Source organism: Erithacus rubecula, assembly GCF_903797595.1.
Source record: "Erithacus rubecula genome assembly, chromosome: 6".
NCBI lineage: Eukaryota > Metazoa > Chordata > Aves > Passeriformes > Muscicapidae > Erithacus > Erithacus rubecula.
This window is the reverse complement of record NC_136688.1, coordinates 50,793,574-50,810,789: the sequence shown is the minus strand read 5'-3', so window position 1 is coordinate 50,810,789 and position 17,216 is coordinate 50,793,574. Positions and strand designations below refer to the sequence as shown.

The window sequence follows — 17,216 nt, the reverse complement described above, 5'->3', positions numbered from 1 at the left end:
TTGATAACTGCAGAACAAATAATACAGACCTCACTGCAAAATGTGCTCCAGTAATTCACCTTCAGATCTCTGTGGGTGACAGCTGGTGAAAGATAATGGATTATCTTTCTGCAAGAGGAAAGCATGGACAAGACCTACTTCTTACTTCAATCTCCTTGCTCTCATCTCTTCCTCCCCCCTCATGTCCCATATAACACTTAAGAACCTGTCTTCTCCATTTTCTGAGTGACTTGGGTGGAGATTGCTTGTTATCACTTCTGTGTTTAAAAAAATAAAATAAAAAAAAATAATTGGCAAGGAAGTAAATTTAACTGTGCATAACAATTCATGGAAGAGGAAATCAACACTGTCTGCTTGTAATCTTTTACCACATACCCAGAAATAGATTGTTGGGGAGTCATAGTATTTGTTTTAAAATTTGTAGTATTGGAGTAAAAAATAAGCAGATCTGTGAATTAGAAAGGAGTGAAAAAATATTATTTCAAGTCCAAAATATTGGTCAGTATACTACAAACATTGGACAAGTCAGATGTCTTTACTTGGTGTTTCCAGAAGTTCCTGTACTTTACTTTAAACTTTTGAGATTTTTTTTACTAAAATGTCTGTTAAGAAAAATTTTGAAGGAGAGATGGAACAGATGATACTCCAAGAAAAACTTCTCACATGAGGTAACAAAGATTCTTACTAGACTTGGGGATTCTGAGTTGTTCAAGTATGTTCACATAAGAAAGGTGAGACTCCCAAGTGACTTCTTGGTCCCTTAAAAATGCATTCCTTAGAGAGTGGCCCTTCAGAACAGTAGTTCCTTAAATTTTAATTTCATGTAATAACGTAAGTGCTCCTGTTTTCTTTCCTTCCTTTAAATACAGCTGAATAGTCAGTCAGCAGTGAGTTTTTGCCAACAACTGCACAAACTACTCTGCTGTTCTAAAATTTCTTAAAACAATTTGGTATAGTTTTGTTCCTATGTAAGAGTAATGCCTGGTACAGTCTGAGCACAGTAACAGACATACTGACAAAGTCACTCTTGCTGCTCGTGCAGATAATACAGTGGAGTAGTTTAACACAACTGTTCCTTCTTTTTTATCATGACTGATACTTATTTTGAAAGATTTTATGGACCTAGGTTGTTTTGTTTGGTTTTTTTGACAATGCTTCTGTGGACTTGTTTTAACATTCAAATTATATAGGACACAAGAGCTGAGTTTCAAGAAATTATTATAAAAGTGAACTTTTGAGGCTGTTAAGGTATAAACAGGACAGTTGCCAGAAGTATAGTCTTCAAGGCTTTTCACTCCTTTATAAATAATTTGGTCAACAAAAAATCAAGTTTGGTAAGCAGAGTCACCTTTCCCCCCAGTGCTGTGGGGTATTTGTGACCTGCAGACCATTGCCACAGACCCGAGTTGTACCTGCTTGTGAGAGCCAGAGTGAAGCTGTATGCTAAAGACCATGAAATTACCAAGAGATTAAAAACATTTTTTGTAAATGTCACGTCCTTGCTTGATTCACAGTCGCAGTCCAAAGATGGAGTAATGCATTACTAAACAAGCAGTACTGAGCACATTTTTATGAAGCTGGAAAAAAAAAAAAAAGCCCTAAGTGAAATATATATTGAGTATCTTATGCAAAGTAAAGGAAAAAAACATATAGCTCTTCCAGACTTCTACATTATAGAATTCTGAAGAAGTTTATGGAAGAAAAGGATTACATAGCCTCAACTCCACAATACTAATATCAAAAATGAACCTAGCTTGTCTGAACTACAGTATCAAGGATGAAGAGTTTGACAATCTTTATAAGGTTGTGGTTTGGGACTGAATGTGTTTTTAAAGTGAGTCGAGGCAAGTGGAAAATATTACTGAAGAGCTAAAACAATCATGAAATGGGCAAAGTACCCAAGGTTTACTTAGACGACACTGGAGACAAATTAGGAAAGGAAAATATTAAATTCTATATGAAAAAAGAAAGGAATAGGGTATAACTAAAACGATGCATAAGAAAATAGAAGGGCAACCATTTGGCTTTCCTCTGTGTAAATATTGGCCCAAGGTCTACAGCAGTTTGCAGTTGCATTTAAGTAGATTAAAACATTTTGTAGATTGACTGAAATTCCTTGGGTTTCTATTTGTGGCCATCTCTTCTGTTTGTGGTGTCCTCAGAGGCTGAATACGTTGTCAGAAGATTTCTGGAAAGAAGTTAATGAATCTTAACTGGTTCCTACTCTGGAAATGGGAACTTGTAAAAGCACATCTACACCAGTAGGGTTTTCCAGCTGCTTCTGTACTGACATGCAGGTGCTCATCCTGGTGTTGCACAGGAGCTTCCAAATGTTTGGTTGTTATTTCCAAGTATGAGTACAAAAAAGGTAGGAAGCCAACAGAATGCAGCCTGAGGTAGAGATGAAGATTTTAGATTGCCAGCCTACTACAAGCTTGTTCTGAATGTCTTAGTACTTGATTTTCTGTTTTGAAATCAACACACCTGTCTAGATGGGCTGTAAATGAGGAAGAAAGAAAGGAATTCTCTGCTTAAATGCGTGGAAATAAATCTTAAAGCAAAATGATCCTGGATGTAGTGTTTATTAAACATAGATGGCATGTGGATAATGTTGCACTTTAAGGAAGGAGGAGTGTACAAAACTGAAAACTTATGTTTTAAAGGGCAATCTTAAAAGTAGAATGCTTTAAGATACTGTACCTGATATAAAAACTTTCTGGGATCATCCTCATTTGGTATGCTTATCTTGAAAAGCTAAGGAACAAGACATAGAGGTGACATGTGGTATTTGCAGTTGTGAGTACAGTGATTGAAGAGATTTTTGTTCCCTCTTGGCTTTAAGAATATGTAAGAAAGAGAAAGCAGTTAGACCCCAGGGATCTTGGGCTGCTGCTGATCATGTTGGAGTGTGCAGTAATGGGAGTATGATCTTGATTGGAATGGTAGTGTGGAGGATAGAAGATTCCAGGAGCCTACAGGAGGTTTGGGAATGCCTAGAAGCATGTCCATTAAACAGCATGTCATGTGGGCTGGCAGTCTGTTAAGAGCTTTCCTGAAATCATGATTCAGAAACTGGATTTAAGAATTTCTGAAAGATAACACACCAAAGATGTTAGGAAAAGATGGACTATAAATACAAACAAAAACCAAAATTTTTATTTGATGCACAAAATACTGAGATAAGTGGAAAGAGCTTATTCAGTGTACTGTACATAAATTACCAAAAATTTGGATAGGAAAGCATGATAAAAATTCAGAATGAGGGGTGAGAAGGGAGAACTTTATCCTGCCTGTACTAGAGAAAGCTGAATTTATAATGCTTGGAGACTTGGAAATGTCTCTAGGAAGAGTCTTGGGGTTCTATTTTTAGTTTCTTGTTCTGTATGCTTTTGCAAACACATGTGATGTAAAAGCTCTTTAGTCATGTTCTAATTCAGTTAGATTTTAAAAATTCACTCTTAACTGTTCTGAGATTTGTCTCCTCTAACAATGACTTTTTGATTTGAAGAGAGTTTAAAAATTTGAACCTGTATAAACTATCATATGTCTAAAATTCTGATTATCATTTATCCAAAATGTTTTGTTTCATGGGTATTCACTGTATGTTAAAAAACCAAACCCTGCTTTAAACTGATCTTTTTTCTTATTTAATAACAGATGTAATGTGCCTGGTTAGTTTGAAACTTTAGAATAATTAGCAGATGCTGCAAACTGATAATGTAAATGGGTAGCATTCTAAAACAGAATTCTGCAGGCTTCTTGGTTTATTTCATTCATAATTACAATTTTTTGCTTTTTATTTTTTTTAGCCATGACCACTTAAAAAAATCGGTACTGCTAATGATCCATTATCATACAGTTTGACTCCATTTTTTTGAAATCTGTATCTAAGCCAAGGGGTAGGATTTTTTTCAGTTTTCCGGTAGATTCTCCCCACCCCCACCCTCTTGGTAAAAATTTAGACCTTTCTTACCCATTTTGAATTTTAACTATATTATGTGGAAAGCCTGGGAATAGATATAGACAAATTTTGAAATATACTGAGACAGTGTCAGACATTAAGGAAAAGTTGCACAGTGAAATTAGAAGCATGCTGCCTTATCTGGATAAGGTTTTCATCACACATTGGAAGGCTGAGAGATGTATTTCTCTTCCCTTTCAGCTCTCTTTACATCCTGCCTGAACAAGTAATTTGTCAGGAAGCATCCTGATATGCCCTCTGGATATGTGCTTACCTTCTGAGTGTCCCAAAGCCCAGTGGTTTTTCTGTTACAGGCAGCTGGCCATGCTCTTGATACCCTGCTTGCCCTGAGTTTTGTTGGGAGTGACCTTTGGCACTTGCAGCAGTGAAAATAGTGCTGCTCTAAATGGTCTTCCTCTTGCTTGTTGCCAGCCAGTGGTATTGGAATGAGTAGCACGAGACAGAATAGCTTTCGCTCTAGATTCCTGGTCAAGAGGGGGAACTGAAGAAGTGAGAGTATTTATAATAATGAAAAAGCCACTCTGGGCTGTCCACTACAATGTGTAGCAAATCTTAGCATGGAACTTGTTAGTATTCTCTGCAGATTCAAAGATTCTGTTTCTGAGTAACTTGAGCTACTCCAGAGATTCTTGTGCCTGGTTACAGTAATTGCTTGTCACATGTCTTCTTGGCCTTTTCTTACTGCAAAGATCTGACTTTTGGTGACCTTTTAATTAGATCTCAAGCTCCAGGCAAGTTTTGAAACACGGTGAGTAATGTCTGAGAAAATGTCCTCCTGCCCACTGCCATTTAGAATGAAGTGAAGAGAAAGATGTGCCACACCTGTTCTTAAAGTAGCTGTTGCTACCTGAACTCTTGAAATTGAAAAACAGCTCAGGGTAGTTATATGTGTAGTGCTGCAGCCTTGAGCTGTCAAAAAAAAAAAAGAAAAAAGAAAAAAGGTGCAGTTCTGTAAGCTCACTTAATTGTCCCATCCCCTTAGTCTTGTATTTCCTAGTTTATGGTGTTGATGTGGTTGGGAACTGAAGTGTCAGGCAAAAGGTAATTGTCATTTGACTGTGCTTCCTTATGCAGCTTTCCATGGAGCTCGTTAGCACAGGGCAGCACCGGTGCCGCCGCTGCGTGGGCAGCTCATCGCACCCCGCGCCACTTGACACAGTGGCTTGGGCAGCAATGCTCCTCTGCCCTCCTTGCTGTGCTGGCACAGCAGCCTCTCCCAAGCCTTCAGCTGATCATTCCATTTCTTCAACTGCAGGGTGATAGTTGTGTTATGTCTTGGTATCTTGGGATCCTGCTGGCTTAGTGAGCAGAATCGGGTCAGTGAGGTGAGACCGGATTTATTGGAGCTGGCAGAAGGAAGAGAGCGGATCTGTGGAGCTGCAGTGATCTGCTACAGTTGTGTCATTGAACTACTTCATTCTAAATTTATAAGCAGGGGAAAGGGATGCATCATAAGGTGGATTTCACTCCTGTCACTGTAAATGCATTTGTGTGGGGTGCTTTGGCAAGAAGAACTTACTGGCAACCTCTAAACTGTAAAAACAAAGGAGGTGGCATGTGGTAAATACAGCACCAGTGTAAAGTGTAAATTGTTATATTACATAATGCACTTACTGTGTTTATAGTAACTAAAGAGAAAATCCTGTGTATATCTGGAGAAAAAAAATATATTTACTGTAATTGATTGATAAAACAGCTATGCTGCTTTCTTGTAAAGTTTTACTTCTAAGATGAAATAAAGCATGCAGTCAGGAACTAGAACTTTGCTCATACATTGATGATGTAAGTGGTGGCTTAATTAATGAAGTGTATGTATGCTTGTATCAGCACAATGTGGTCATCACATTGGAATTGTTTTATTTCCTAGGATGTGCAAGAGGTGCTAGGTCTGATGAAATTTAGTTTCATCGTATGTTATTGAAATTTGAATGAGCTCAAATTTGAGATTAAGAAAATCTCTACTTCAAAACCATCTGAAAAATACCAAATTTTTTTCTGAGCAGTCATAATTCTCAGGCTATTTTGCAAAAAAAAATTTTAACTATGCTTTTAAGATTGCTAATCCTGTAGTGAAATAAGTGGATTTTAGCTATATTTACAACGTTGTTATGAAATAAAAGCAATGGAATAATTTAAATTTTACTGTTTGGAGCTAGTGATTCATGTAAACCCCCTGAAGCAATTTTTCCATTACTGACGTGCTTCAATATGTGATTGCCATTTGCTGTGGCTTAAATGGCTTCTTCCAACACCTGCAAAATCTGGCCCTGAACTAGGAATACAGAAGAATTGAGGCAAAAATAAAGCTGAATTAAACAGATACTGCATTCTGTGGTGTTTCTTACAAAGTCTGAACATGTGTTTTGGCAGAGCCTGTCCCAGTGGGGTGTAGGTTGACTAGACTCAGGCTCTGGTATAGCCACTTCCATGGCTGCTGTGCTCCATACCACGTTCACCTCCATTCCCAAAGCCATTTTGCCTTTCTGCAGCCTCACCCTGCTCCCTGCCTTGGGCTGGGGCTCCAGTGTCACAGGTGTATGGGAGTCACAGTGGTTTGCTGGGAGGGGGTGGAAGGGATAGACAAGTTGGCTTTTGCCTGGAAATGCTCCCTGCTTGACATTCCACATGAAGGCTGATGATGATCCAAGCAATGGACTGGAGTGTGCTGAGGTGCAAGGAGGAGCTCCTTCAGGAGAGAATGACTTTCCTGGATTGAAGTGGTCATGTAGCTCCCTATTCAGTTATCTGAAACATCTGGGATGTCAGACAGTCCCAAGGAACATCTGAATATGGCTTGATGCACATATGTCTTCCAGGCTGGGTAGTATCATCTTGAGGAAAATGAAAAGACTGAAGATGAGACTTATGAAGGCATTGGAAATCAACAGTTACATAAGAGCAGAAAAGTTCCTTTGTGGAATAATAATCTTTTCTTTGCATTTTTTTTAGTAAGACTTAAGAGCAAGGAAAGTACCATCTTTGAAAAGCTTGTGGAATTAAGTAGCAGCAAGATCCACTTGTTTTGGTCTCTGCAGAAAGTGCCCACTTGCAGATATTGTTGGACTTCTCCTCAGTATTTTAGTCAGTGAGGGTTCTGGGGCTGAAGAGGCTGATGGACATCAGGGAATCATCAGGGTTGGTGTGTAGTCTGATGGAAGAACTGGGAATCTTTGGGAAAAGCTTAGGAAAAGGTTAGAGAAGCATGGCAATTTTTCCTCTCCCAAACAAATGTAGCAAGTTGGAAAGAGGTATGAAAAGCTGGACTACCAAGTGCAGTCAGGAGCACTGTTTTTCTAGGGGCCTTTTACATTCTCCCATGAGAGTTGGGCTAGAATTTATAATCCCAAACTCCTCAGTGTTTTCTGAAATGCCCTTATGAATGCTTATAAAGGTGCAGGTTTTCTTCTCCAGTCTTTCTTCCTGCTTAAAAGTCTGTGTCCTGACAGCAGTATCCTGAAGTACTGTGTTTTGTGAAGCTTTCACTGGGTTTGTGTGCATAGTAAGTCACTTTTGGCTTTTGTGAAATCAATGCTACTTAGTCACATTCTTCTTCAGTGTTAGTACTAACAGTTTCATCTTCCAAGATCAACTTCAGTATTAATAAATAAGACAAACCCTCCCTGAATTTGTTCTAAAAGCCAAGGTGTACTTCCCTAAATTTGGATCATTTGGTGACAGTAACATGAATAAAAATGAGAAATTGGGAAGTGTGAACTTCATCCTCTGATACCGATGGAAGCCTCTTCTTGTACTTGCATCCTTTGTAGTACTGCACACACCATGGTCTGACTGGCATGTGATTTTTATTTTTTGTTTTTCCTTTGCTAAAGAAAGGTCTTGCATATATATATGACTACAACAAAAGTGATTTGGTGTTTTTCTTCAGATGTGTGAGCCTTACTTCCTCTCACCTGCTGGAACTCTGTTTCTGTTTAGTTCTCAAAGGCATGCAGTGGCCTTGGCAGGAATAAAACTGGCAATGTGTATTGTCACTTGGACTACTGGAAACCATCTGTGTGTTCCCCAGTACTTGTCTGTACAAACCTTGAGTATTATTATCTTGGATGTCCTTTCATTGTAAGCATGGAAGGCAGTGAATGGGCTGGGCAGGCAGATAGCCAGCTATTAAGTGTTTGTGGTAACATTCATCAGCAAGCTGGCATATTGCTGCTGATTGAGTCCTTCTGTGTGGCACTTGCTTTTAGGGCTTGCCACACAAAAAGAGGAGCAGTGAACACATCATGTTTCAAGGTAAATGCCTTGCTCTTCTGCTGGCAAATTTAGCAACACTAATAGGATCAACATCAGAACCACTACTTGATATTTTTCGTGAAAGCATTTCCCAATGCCATTAGCCTTTAGCTTAGTGATAAATTTTTCATGCAGTTATCACAGACTAGTGTACAAATTTTAAATGCCACAATCAGTTCTTCTGTAACTGATAAAGCCAGTTATGGAGCAAGATGCAGAAGCTAAAAACACACTGTCTTGGCGTATGCCTAAAATTAATAATGTTTTTATCCTTTTAAACCTTTGAGAGGTTTTGCATGTAATTATCAAATCCAAATGTTATCCAAATTCCCATTTCTGTTAAGTGTCAGCAAGGTACCTAATTGAGTGTGCTCAAATGCTCTTTTAAGTATGTCAGAAAACTTTCATCAAATGAAGCAAAATCTGTAACTGGCTGCAAATGGATACCTTTGTGCAATAGTTCTTCAGAAAGCTTGAAGGCTTTATTCATATAACAAATAAAGACAAACAATTTGATATTTAACTGAGTAATTGGTTACCACCTTCTGTCTTGAAAAATCAGCCTCAGTAAGACTCAAACTTTCTTGCTATTGTGTTCATTTTAGTAAATGCCAGTAATACTTTTATAAGAGAGCAGTACCAGCCACTGTAAAACTGGCTGGCCTTGTTCAGGAATAGAGAGGACTCTGACAGCATGTGAAGCAGAGTTGTAGCAACAGGCTGTTCTGCAAGGGCACTGTAAGAGGCAACCAGGTTGTGCTTCCCTGGTTTTAAAACCAGTGGAGTTTGTGTCATTGTAGTGATAACCAAGAGTCTTGCACCACTGCATTGGCCCAGTGGATGTTGATGAGTGATGAAGAATTGGATCATTGGGCAAGAGGCAGACAGAGTAAGTGAAGTGTATGTATGTATGTCATAAAAACAGGAGGGAAGGCATGGCAGAAGTCAAAGGCCCAGCAGAAAATGTGTCACCTTTGACTTGTATACAGCAGAACTTTGGTAAAGTTTCTTTTCCTGTGAACTTGTACTTATCAACTTTACTAGGATCAGTGGAATAACTGCCTGCCCTTCCCACTGCATGACCTTCTCTTTCCTGCTGCACACTTCCTTTCTTCCCTCTTCTGTGCAGTATTGTCCCACTGTCCCTGCATGCCTGTGCACAGTGAGGTATGTCTGCACACACCTGGGTGTGTGCTGGCTGCCAGCTAAGCAGGTGACTGCTCTACTCCTGCTGCCACCTTCCCCTTAGCAGAGGTGACACTGTGGGTGTCTCCTATTCACTGCCATTTTTAAATAAAACTTGTAGCAACTTGGTATCTTCGGACAACTTCAGTGAAATTTGGTAAAGGGAACATGAAGGGTCTTTATTGGGATCAAAAAGTACTGGGTGAGAGGAATGGCCAACAGTGTGATCACACACACCTTATTTCCATAGGAAACCAGACTGAAAAAAAAGCATTCATGGGGTAGACAGTAAAAGGAAACAGGCCAACACAGGAAAAGGAAAGCAATTTTTCTGTATTTGGAAAAATTAAAACCATAGTCAGCATAGGATGGAAGAAGAAAAAAAAATCCATTTCTAAAATACAGGAGAAATTTCACAATCTGATAGAAGAGTATTGTACTTCTTTAAAACTCAAGTGTGGGTTGTAACAGGTATTTATCACCTTAGTAAGCAGGTTGGGGCTACCTGGGTGTGGGTATCTCCCAAGACATGTATACAAGCACTAACTTGTTAAACCTGCCAGCCTGCTGTTTTAGTAGCAATATCATAGGAGCCCTGTTTCTTTGAAAAGGGTGCACAAAGGGCACACAAGTTACTTGATTTCTAGAATGTAAGTTAAGAGGGATGGCTGAGGGAAATGGTAAAATTTGCTGCTCTTTCATGTTCTTCCTCCAAAGAAAACATCTTAAATAAAATACTGGATCTGCCTGGTGGGAGTGTGGCTCCACAGACAGTTATCTGCGTCATTTTGTTTTTTCCCTGACATTAATATTTTGCAATTCACATAGTTTCCTACCACAATGTTTTGTACAGGGGATGAGGAGATAAAGGGAGCATGGTGGAAGATGAATTTTTGTCTGACCAGACAGTTTGGACATACCTTCAGGGTAGATCCACCTGAATGTTGTTATCATGTTATATAATGACTTAAACCCCAAATCACTTACAGGATCAGTTTTGAACTGTGAAACTATCTGGTGTAAACAGTCTGTTATATGAATAGGTTGTCCACAGAGCCCGAGGAGTCTCCATCCTTGGAAATTATTGAAAACTGACTAGGCAGATCCATGAGAAACCTGGTCTGAAATCAATGTTGCCTATGATTTGAGCAGGGAATTTGAGAAGCTAGTCCTTTTCAGTCTAAATTCTGAGTCTGTATTATTTTCTTGCAGTTCTCACATTTATTTAAAACTTAGAGCTGACAATGATACAGAACAGTTATCAGGTGTCCTTGAACATTTGACAGCTTCAGCTAAGTGATTTTTGTGAATTTCTGGAAATTTGTACTGCCTATCAAAATTTGGAGGAGTCCTCAGACAAGAATCCTGGGCTAACTCCACTCAGAGCAGCAGTGATCATAATCCAGCAGATTGTCTTTTGCCAATTGCAGTGTAAAGGGTGTCAGCTTTTGTGATTCCAGATGGTAAATTATTGACATAAATTGAATGATCCAGAACATGAACAGAAGGTAGAAATTCAAAACATACCTTGACACTTCTCATTTTTAGCCACACTGTAGGTGAGAAGAGTTGACCTGTTATTTTTTGAGGGTGATGTTGATAACACTGCCATCCTTCCCTGAGCTGCTTTCAGAAATGAGAGGAAATTTGACATATGAGGCCAGCATGCACCCATTCCTGGGGCAGCAGTGCAGAATGGTCTGTCTGCTGTGTCAGATCATCTCCATTGGCATTTCCTGAAGCTTTCAGTCATTCTGAAACTGCCTCCAAATATTTTCTCTTAGGTGGTATAATACAGATTGACTGCAGTGTAGATGCACCAGCTTTCAAACCTAAATCACAAACCTATTTACCTGTGAGTAAAACATTTAAATTATATTTTCAAATTATTAAAATTGATGCTTTCTTTTTGTGTAAACAAAATATCCTAATCCCATCTATCAGTGGAAGAGGACAATATGATCAGAATAGAATTTATGTGTGGAGCATTATGTCTTTCATATATACCCTGGTTTTCAATGAGGAAATAAATAAATGCTGGCATTTCACTTCTCATTGTGAATCAAAACATCAACTGTTACTGTTTCATATTATTTTCTTGAGAGCATACATTACTTGGCTTCTGAAAATAACTTGTTTGGGTTTGGTTTTTTTTTTCCTTGCCTGACATTACAGAAAACACCCTTCTTTTAAACAGGAATAAGTACAATAATGCAAAAACAGCTTGAGAGAAAAGACAATGGTGCATACAAAAATACTGCACATAGAATGTCTATCCCAAATTCTTACTACATCCTCACAGTCATGAATAAACAAACTCTTGCAATTACTTTCAGCTAATGTTACCCTGACAACAGTGTGTATATATAACAAAATTCAGTAATCACTGCCAACAAAACCCCCAGTACAGCTAATGCTTCTGTTTGCCAGGATGAAATACTTTCATTAAGGATTAAATCAACTCCAGATCATAAGTTTTGCCTTCAATATTAGGATCAAAAGTAATTATTCATTCCAGAATATGGAGATAGTTTGGTTTGAGTTCCCTGTTTATCAAATAGGGATATGTAAAGGGAAAAGCTGTATCTCTTCTTACCAGTTATGCAGTGATAAATCACTTGGCATTGTTCTGGCCATTCAGTGGACACAGTCTGTATCTGCTGCTTTCTGCTGCAAGTTTCTGCTCACTCAGTTGTGCCAGTTCTGTGCATGCTGCTGATCTGCATATTCACAGCTGAGGAGCAGCAGCCTCCTGGGACAACTGCAGGAATGCAATTGGAAATGTTTTTTAATTTAACTTCCTGAGAGATAGAAATTGTGGAATCCAGTACTTAAATGCAGCAGGTCACATTCTGGTGTAAACAGGGTTCTACTCAAAATGCCAGTAAAGTATATATCAGTTTAAATAAATTACTGGCCATTGCTTTCTATGAGCTCTGATTTGTTCTATAACTGCTCTTGTAGTCTTTGAGATCATTAGATTCTGTTGGCACTCAGTTTTATATTCAAGTTATATTTAATTTTAAGGAATCTTAGATGCCTTGACAAAGACTTGGAATTTTTCCAGTTTAGGGGAAGTCCTGGCAAGTTAAATTTTTTTTCTGTACACTCAGATGTTCGTGTTTGGAGCTTCCTAAGACAGAGACCACTGAGGCTGCAGTATTTCTGAGCACCAACACCTGCTAAATACTAGAAGGAAACATTAGTTTAGTGTACCAGTGGCTTGTAAAAATAGTAACTCCCTTCTAGGGGTGAATATTTCTTTTAATTTACATATGTTAAACCAGTTGATTTTATTAACTAGTACTTCAGTTGACCAATTGAGATGGAAAAAGCAGGACTAACCTAGGACTCCTGTACATTTTATCAGAAATGTTGGTCAGAAAAATGAGGGCTGCTCCTTCTTCCTTCTTCAAGGATACAATTTCTAGAAAAATGGCAATAATGCCCTTCCCTGCAAGCTCTGTTTCCATTTACTGAAACTTAAGTATGTGCTGTGCTCAATACATAATATTTATCAATATTAAAATACAAAACTAATCAAATTAACCTGCTCTTATACAACTTGAGGCATTTCTAAACTGAATTCTAGTTTTAGTGGTGTGAAATTTGATGCACTTCCAAGTGGGGAAATTTGTAGATTAAATAACAGAATATTTTGTCACCAGTCAGCAGAAATGTAAGATTTAAGGGGTTGATTTTTTTTTTTTTTTTTTTGAGTGTACAAGATAGCTTGAACTTTATTAGGTTTGTGTCTCCTGGCTTTGAAACAAAGCAGCAGGGTTTTTATACTTAAACCAATTATTTTATTGCCCAAAGAAGTTGTGGACTCTCCATCCCTGGAAGTGTTCAAGGTCAGGCTGGATGAGACTGAACAGCCTGGTCTAGTGGAAGGTACCCTTGCCCATGGCAGAGGGCTTGGAACTAGATGATCTTAAAGGTCCTTTCCAACCCAAATCATTCTGTGATTCTCTGATTTTGATACTCTGTTTAGTTACTAGAATTATTGCTAAAATTTGCTGTTTATTTTAAGCAAAAGTTATTAATGGGTTGGTGTCCTCCAGAACAAAATACTGCATTTCATTTTGCTTGAATTTTAGTAACAGAAACTAATGTTCTGCAAAATTAGTTCAATGACCAGCATTCTGTAGTAGCAAACCCATACTTAATGAAGGAACTTCCATGTTTATTTCTTGTCTGCAGTTGTGTTTCCTTCATCTGTGCTCATTTGATGGGAAGGAGGTGAGAGAACCTTGCAAAACAGTTGGTAGTACCAGTGCTGACAGCTGTGGTGTATGAGTTGTGCAGGTGTCTGAAGGTCTCTAACTGGTTTGAGTGGTGCTGCTGGGGAAGTTTGGTGGAAATTATTTGTGACTGTGGTGAGGGAAAGTGTCATTGGCACTTCTGCCCAGCTGAAACAGGGAGTCTAGCAGAAAATCTGGCAGTGTCTCATGCTTCAAATTTCATGCTTTGCATAGATAAGAGCTCTCAGTGACAGGGGTATTCTGGAGGAAGCCTTTTCAGTAGCATCCTCCTAAAGACAAAGCAGCAGCAGGGCTGTTCTTCAGTACAGCTGTTCCTTCATTATTTTAGCAGTTAACAGTTTTTGCTGAGATGTTTTCAGGCATTCTTGGTTGGATTTCATGATGAAATTTTCAGTCTCCAGTTCAGACTTCTGTATCTTTTTGTGGTTGTAAGGTTTGATTTGTTTGTTAGCATCAAGGCACTGACCCCTCTTGTAGGAATTCTGTTTGACTTATAAGTTATTAGCTTAATCATAATGTAAGGTGAGGTAAAACAGGAGTCTGGGCTGAATTACAAGTAGCAGTTCTGTGATGTTTTATTCAGTTGCAGATAGGAAAAAATACCTGTAGTGGCAAACTTTGGTCTTTTTAGTCTAATAATGTTTGTGATTAGGTGAAGAGCAGCAATCTTTTTGTGCTTAGTTTGAAGAAGTAAATTGCTGCTGTGCAAACTTGTCCTTGTGCAGTTTGCTTGCACTTGCACCACTGTTTGTTCTTATTGATCTGGTCTTCAGAGTAGTGACTTGTAACAAACATTCTATCTAAATAGTGATCCACTTCTTCTGATATGCTAGAAATAAATAAAGTGTTCTGAATGGGATCTGGGAGAGGAAAAAACTGATGAATCTGCAGGTATAGTGGAATTTATCCACAAAATATTTTGAGAAAGTGGGACCACCAGAACAAAATAAGTGTAACTTAGTTAATTGCTGGACATCATTTTAGACTGCAGTCCTTCAATACTTGGTGTAATTGAGATCTCGTGAGTGTTGCTTAGCAGAAAAGATAGTTCAAAGTAAAAACCTTAAATTAGGCACAGATCTTGTGAGAAATGGTTTTGCTGCTGTTGAGTAGAGACAGCTATCTCTTGAGATTGGGTTGTTAAAGCTTTAGCTGGTACTAGCTGAAATAATAAAAACTAAAGCTGCACTTCACTTAAGAAGAGAATTAATCTAGTGCCTGTAGGGCAGGACAGATTGTCCACAGGGTTTACCAGTAATGAATGAGCTCTCCCTTTCACATGGTCCTTCACTGATTCACAAAACCCTAAAGAAAGGGGGGAAATCCTTCTCAAAGACCACTTTGCTCTATATTCTTAGTAGCAGCAAGGCAATTAATGCAATTGAACTTCTAAAAAAAATTTAACTGTTAATTAAATAGTGTAATTAGCTTTTTTTTCCCCTCTGTAGTTTTAATAGTTGAAAATCTGCTGTTGCTCTGGGTATGCAATGAGTACTTTTGACCTACGGTTTGAGTTGGCTTGTGATGTTTCTCTTTATAATTGAATTTTCTTCTTTTTTTTTGTTAAACAGCAAAACCATTTACAAAATTGGTAAAAGAAATGCAACTCCATCGAGATGACTTTGAAATTATAAAAGTGATTGGAAGAGGTGCATTTGGAGAGGTAAGAGACTTTTAGTTTTAGTTGTAATGAAACTTTGATCATTTGTGCATGTGATTTCTTGGTACAATTGACCTGAGGACAGAAGGTTCACACAGATGTGCTAAAATACTTCCAAATGGGGGATGTAGCTAGGTACCTAATGCAAGGTCACTTTGAAACAGGTTATTCCATGTCCAGGTGTGCCATGTCTGTGACTAGTTTTCTGACTTCTTTGCAGCCAAACAAGTGTCTCTTGGATGTGTGTGTGAACAGAGTGGTCCCACCTAGCAGCTGCACAGCTGAATTTGGGATCTCTTCTCCCACTTGCCATATGTACTGCTTGGTGCTGCTCTAATTTAACACAGAGCTGGGCTGCTTCTATGGTAGGAGCTCCACCCATCTGCCTGTCTCTGTAGCAATCTGGTAATGCAGAAAGACGCATTTGGCTGCCTTAAAGGCTGTTCCCTGTCATCTTTGAAGATCAAAGGCTGCTGGATCTGTTTTTTGGACAGCAAGTTGAGTCATGCTGGGATGATAGGAACGCCTTGTGTTTTGAGGACTCGCCAGTCCCAGGACCCTGGACTGAATCTTTGCTTCTTAAGATGTTTGAGGAAAGTTTCATCAATCACACAGGCCTGGTAGGGGCTTGCCACTGGCAAAAGTATTCATGGGTAACAGGCATAGGATACCTGAGACTTCAGGAGGACCTCAAAGACAACCTTTTCAGCATTTAAGAACAGGTAACTGAAGTCATAGCTTTCAGCAAAAGAGGTTATTAACTGCAGAATTTCTAGAAGTAAAAAACCCCTTATATTTCTTTCAGGAAGCTTCTTTGAAGTAGTGCCACTAAAGTGAAAGGCAGAGACTGCCATTAGTGGCTCACTTCAGGCCATTAGCACTGGGCTGCAGCTTTTGCTGCCAGTGGCTAAGGATAAGCTTCCTGATCCCCATGTCCTGTTGTCTCCACAAAGAGCAGGACTCTGCCATGCCAGGCATTCCTCCAAGTGTGTGTGCTCTGAGCACCTCAAACTCTTTCATGTAGGGTTTGAATGTTTGAGTAGCACAGGGCAACCAGCCCCCGAAACTCAGCTAGAGAAACACCAGGACCCTTCTTGACCTGGTTCAGAAAATGATGAGGTTTCTATGTGCATGTGCACTTGGTAGTGGGTGAAGTAATGGCTTCATATCCATGTAATTTTAAGCTACTTCAGAAACTGCTTTTGAGAAAAGTGGACACCTAAGACAGAAATTAATGTTTCAAGAATATCTCTTCATGTGTAGCATCATCTAATGATACAGTAGCATGTAGTTTACATGTGATCACCATGAACACAGCTGCTGAAGAAAGTTGAGCATTTTAATAAAATGCCCAGATAAGCAATAACATTTGCCTTGTAAGACAAAAGTTCACTTTCTAGTGGATGTTGAACTTGATGAGTGCAATATTTGTTAGAAAAAAGGAAGTTTTATCTGAGAGAAATGGAAATACTGCCTAAAATTCACTTACTTCATTTGAGTGCACAAATTTTAGAGAAAAAAATACTGTAGAACATTTGTCAGGAAAAAGGAATAATTGGAAAAATATTACTTAGTCTAAGGGAATACTGAGAGCTACAAATTTAGTCCAGAAAAGAAGTACAAGGAGAGATGTTTATAAGTAGATAAAAGACCTAAAGAATCAAGACAATAGTAGGTACCTGTCTGCCTCTCTGTTAAGGTTTTGGTTCAAAGCAATGGCACAGTTTTGAAGACAATGCCCCCACCTACTGCATAAGGATTTTACTCTTCACAAGCTGGGTTTCTTCTGGAGGAAACTAACCAAAACCTCCATTCCAGGTGTGCACCAAATGGCCTTTTGGATCCAAGGAGTGTAGAAGAATCAATCACTGGG

At 38.8% G+C, this 17,216-nt stretch overlaps 1 protein-coding gene across 6 annotated transcripts in view; it reads left to right on the top strand.

Moving 5' to 3' along the window:
- The window catches only part of CDC42BPB (CDC42 binding protein kinase beta), an 88,289-nt gene that overhangs the window by 13,129 nt on the left and 57,944 nt on the right, over nucleotides 1–17,216 (top strand). For all 6 annotated transcript variants that reach the window (XR_013774625.1, XM_079308871.1, XM_079308868.1 and 3 more), the window contains exon 2: nucleotides 15,255–15,346. Coding sequence is in view for 5 of the 6 variants with exons in the window: in XM_079308871.1 (XP_079164997.1) it covers nucleotides 15,255–15,346 (92 nt within the window). In the remaining variant the exon portion in view is untranslated. The remainder of the gene's footprint in view (nucleotides 1–15,254; nucleotides 15,347–17,216) is intronic.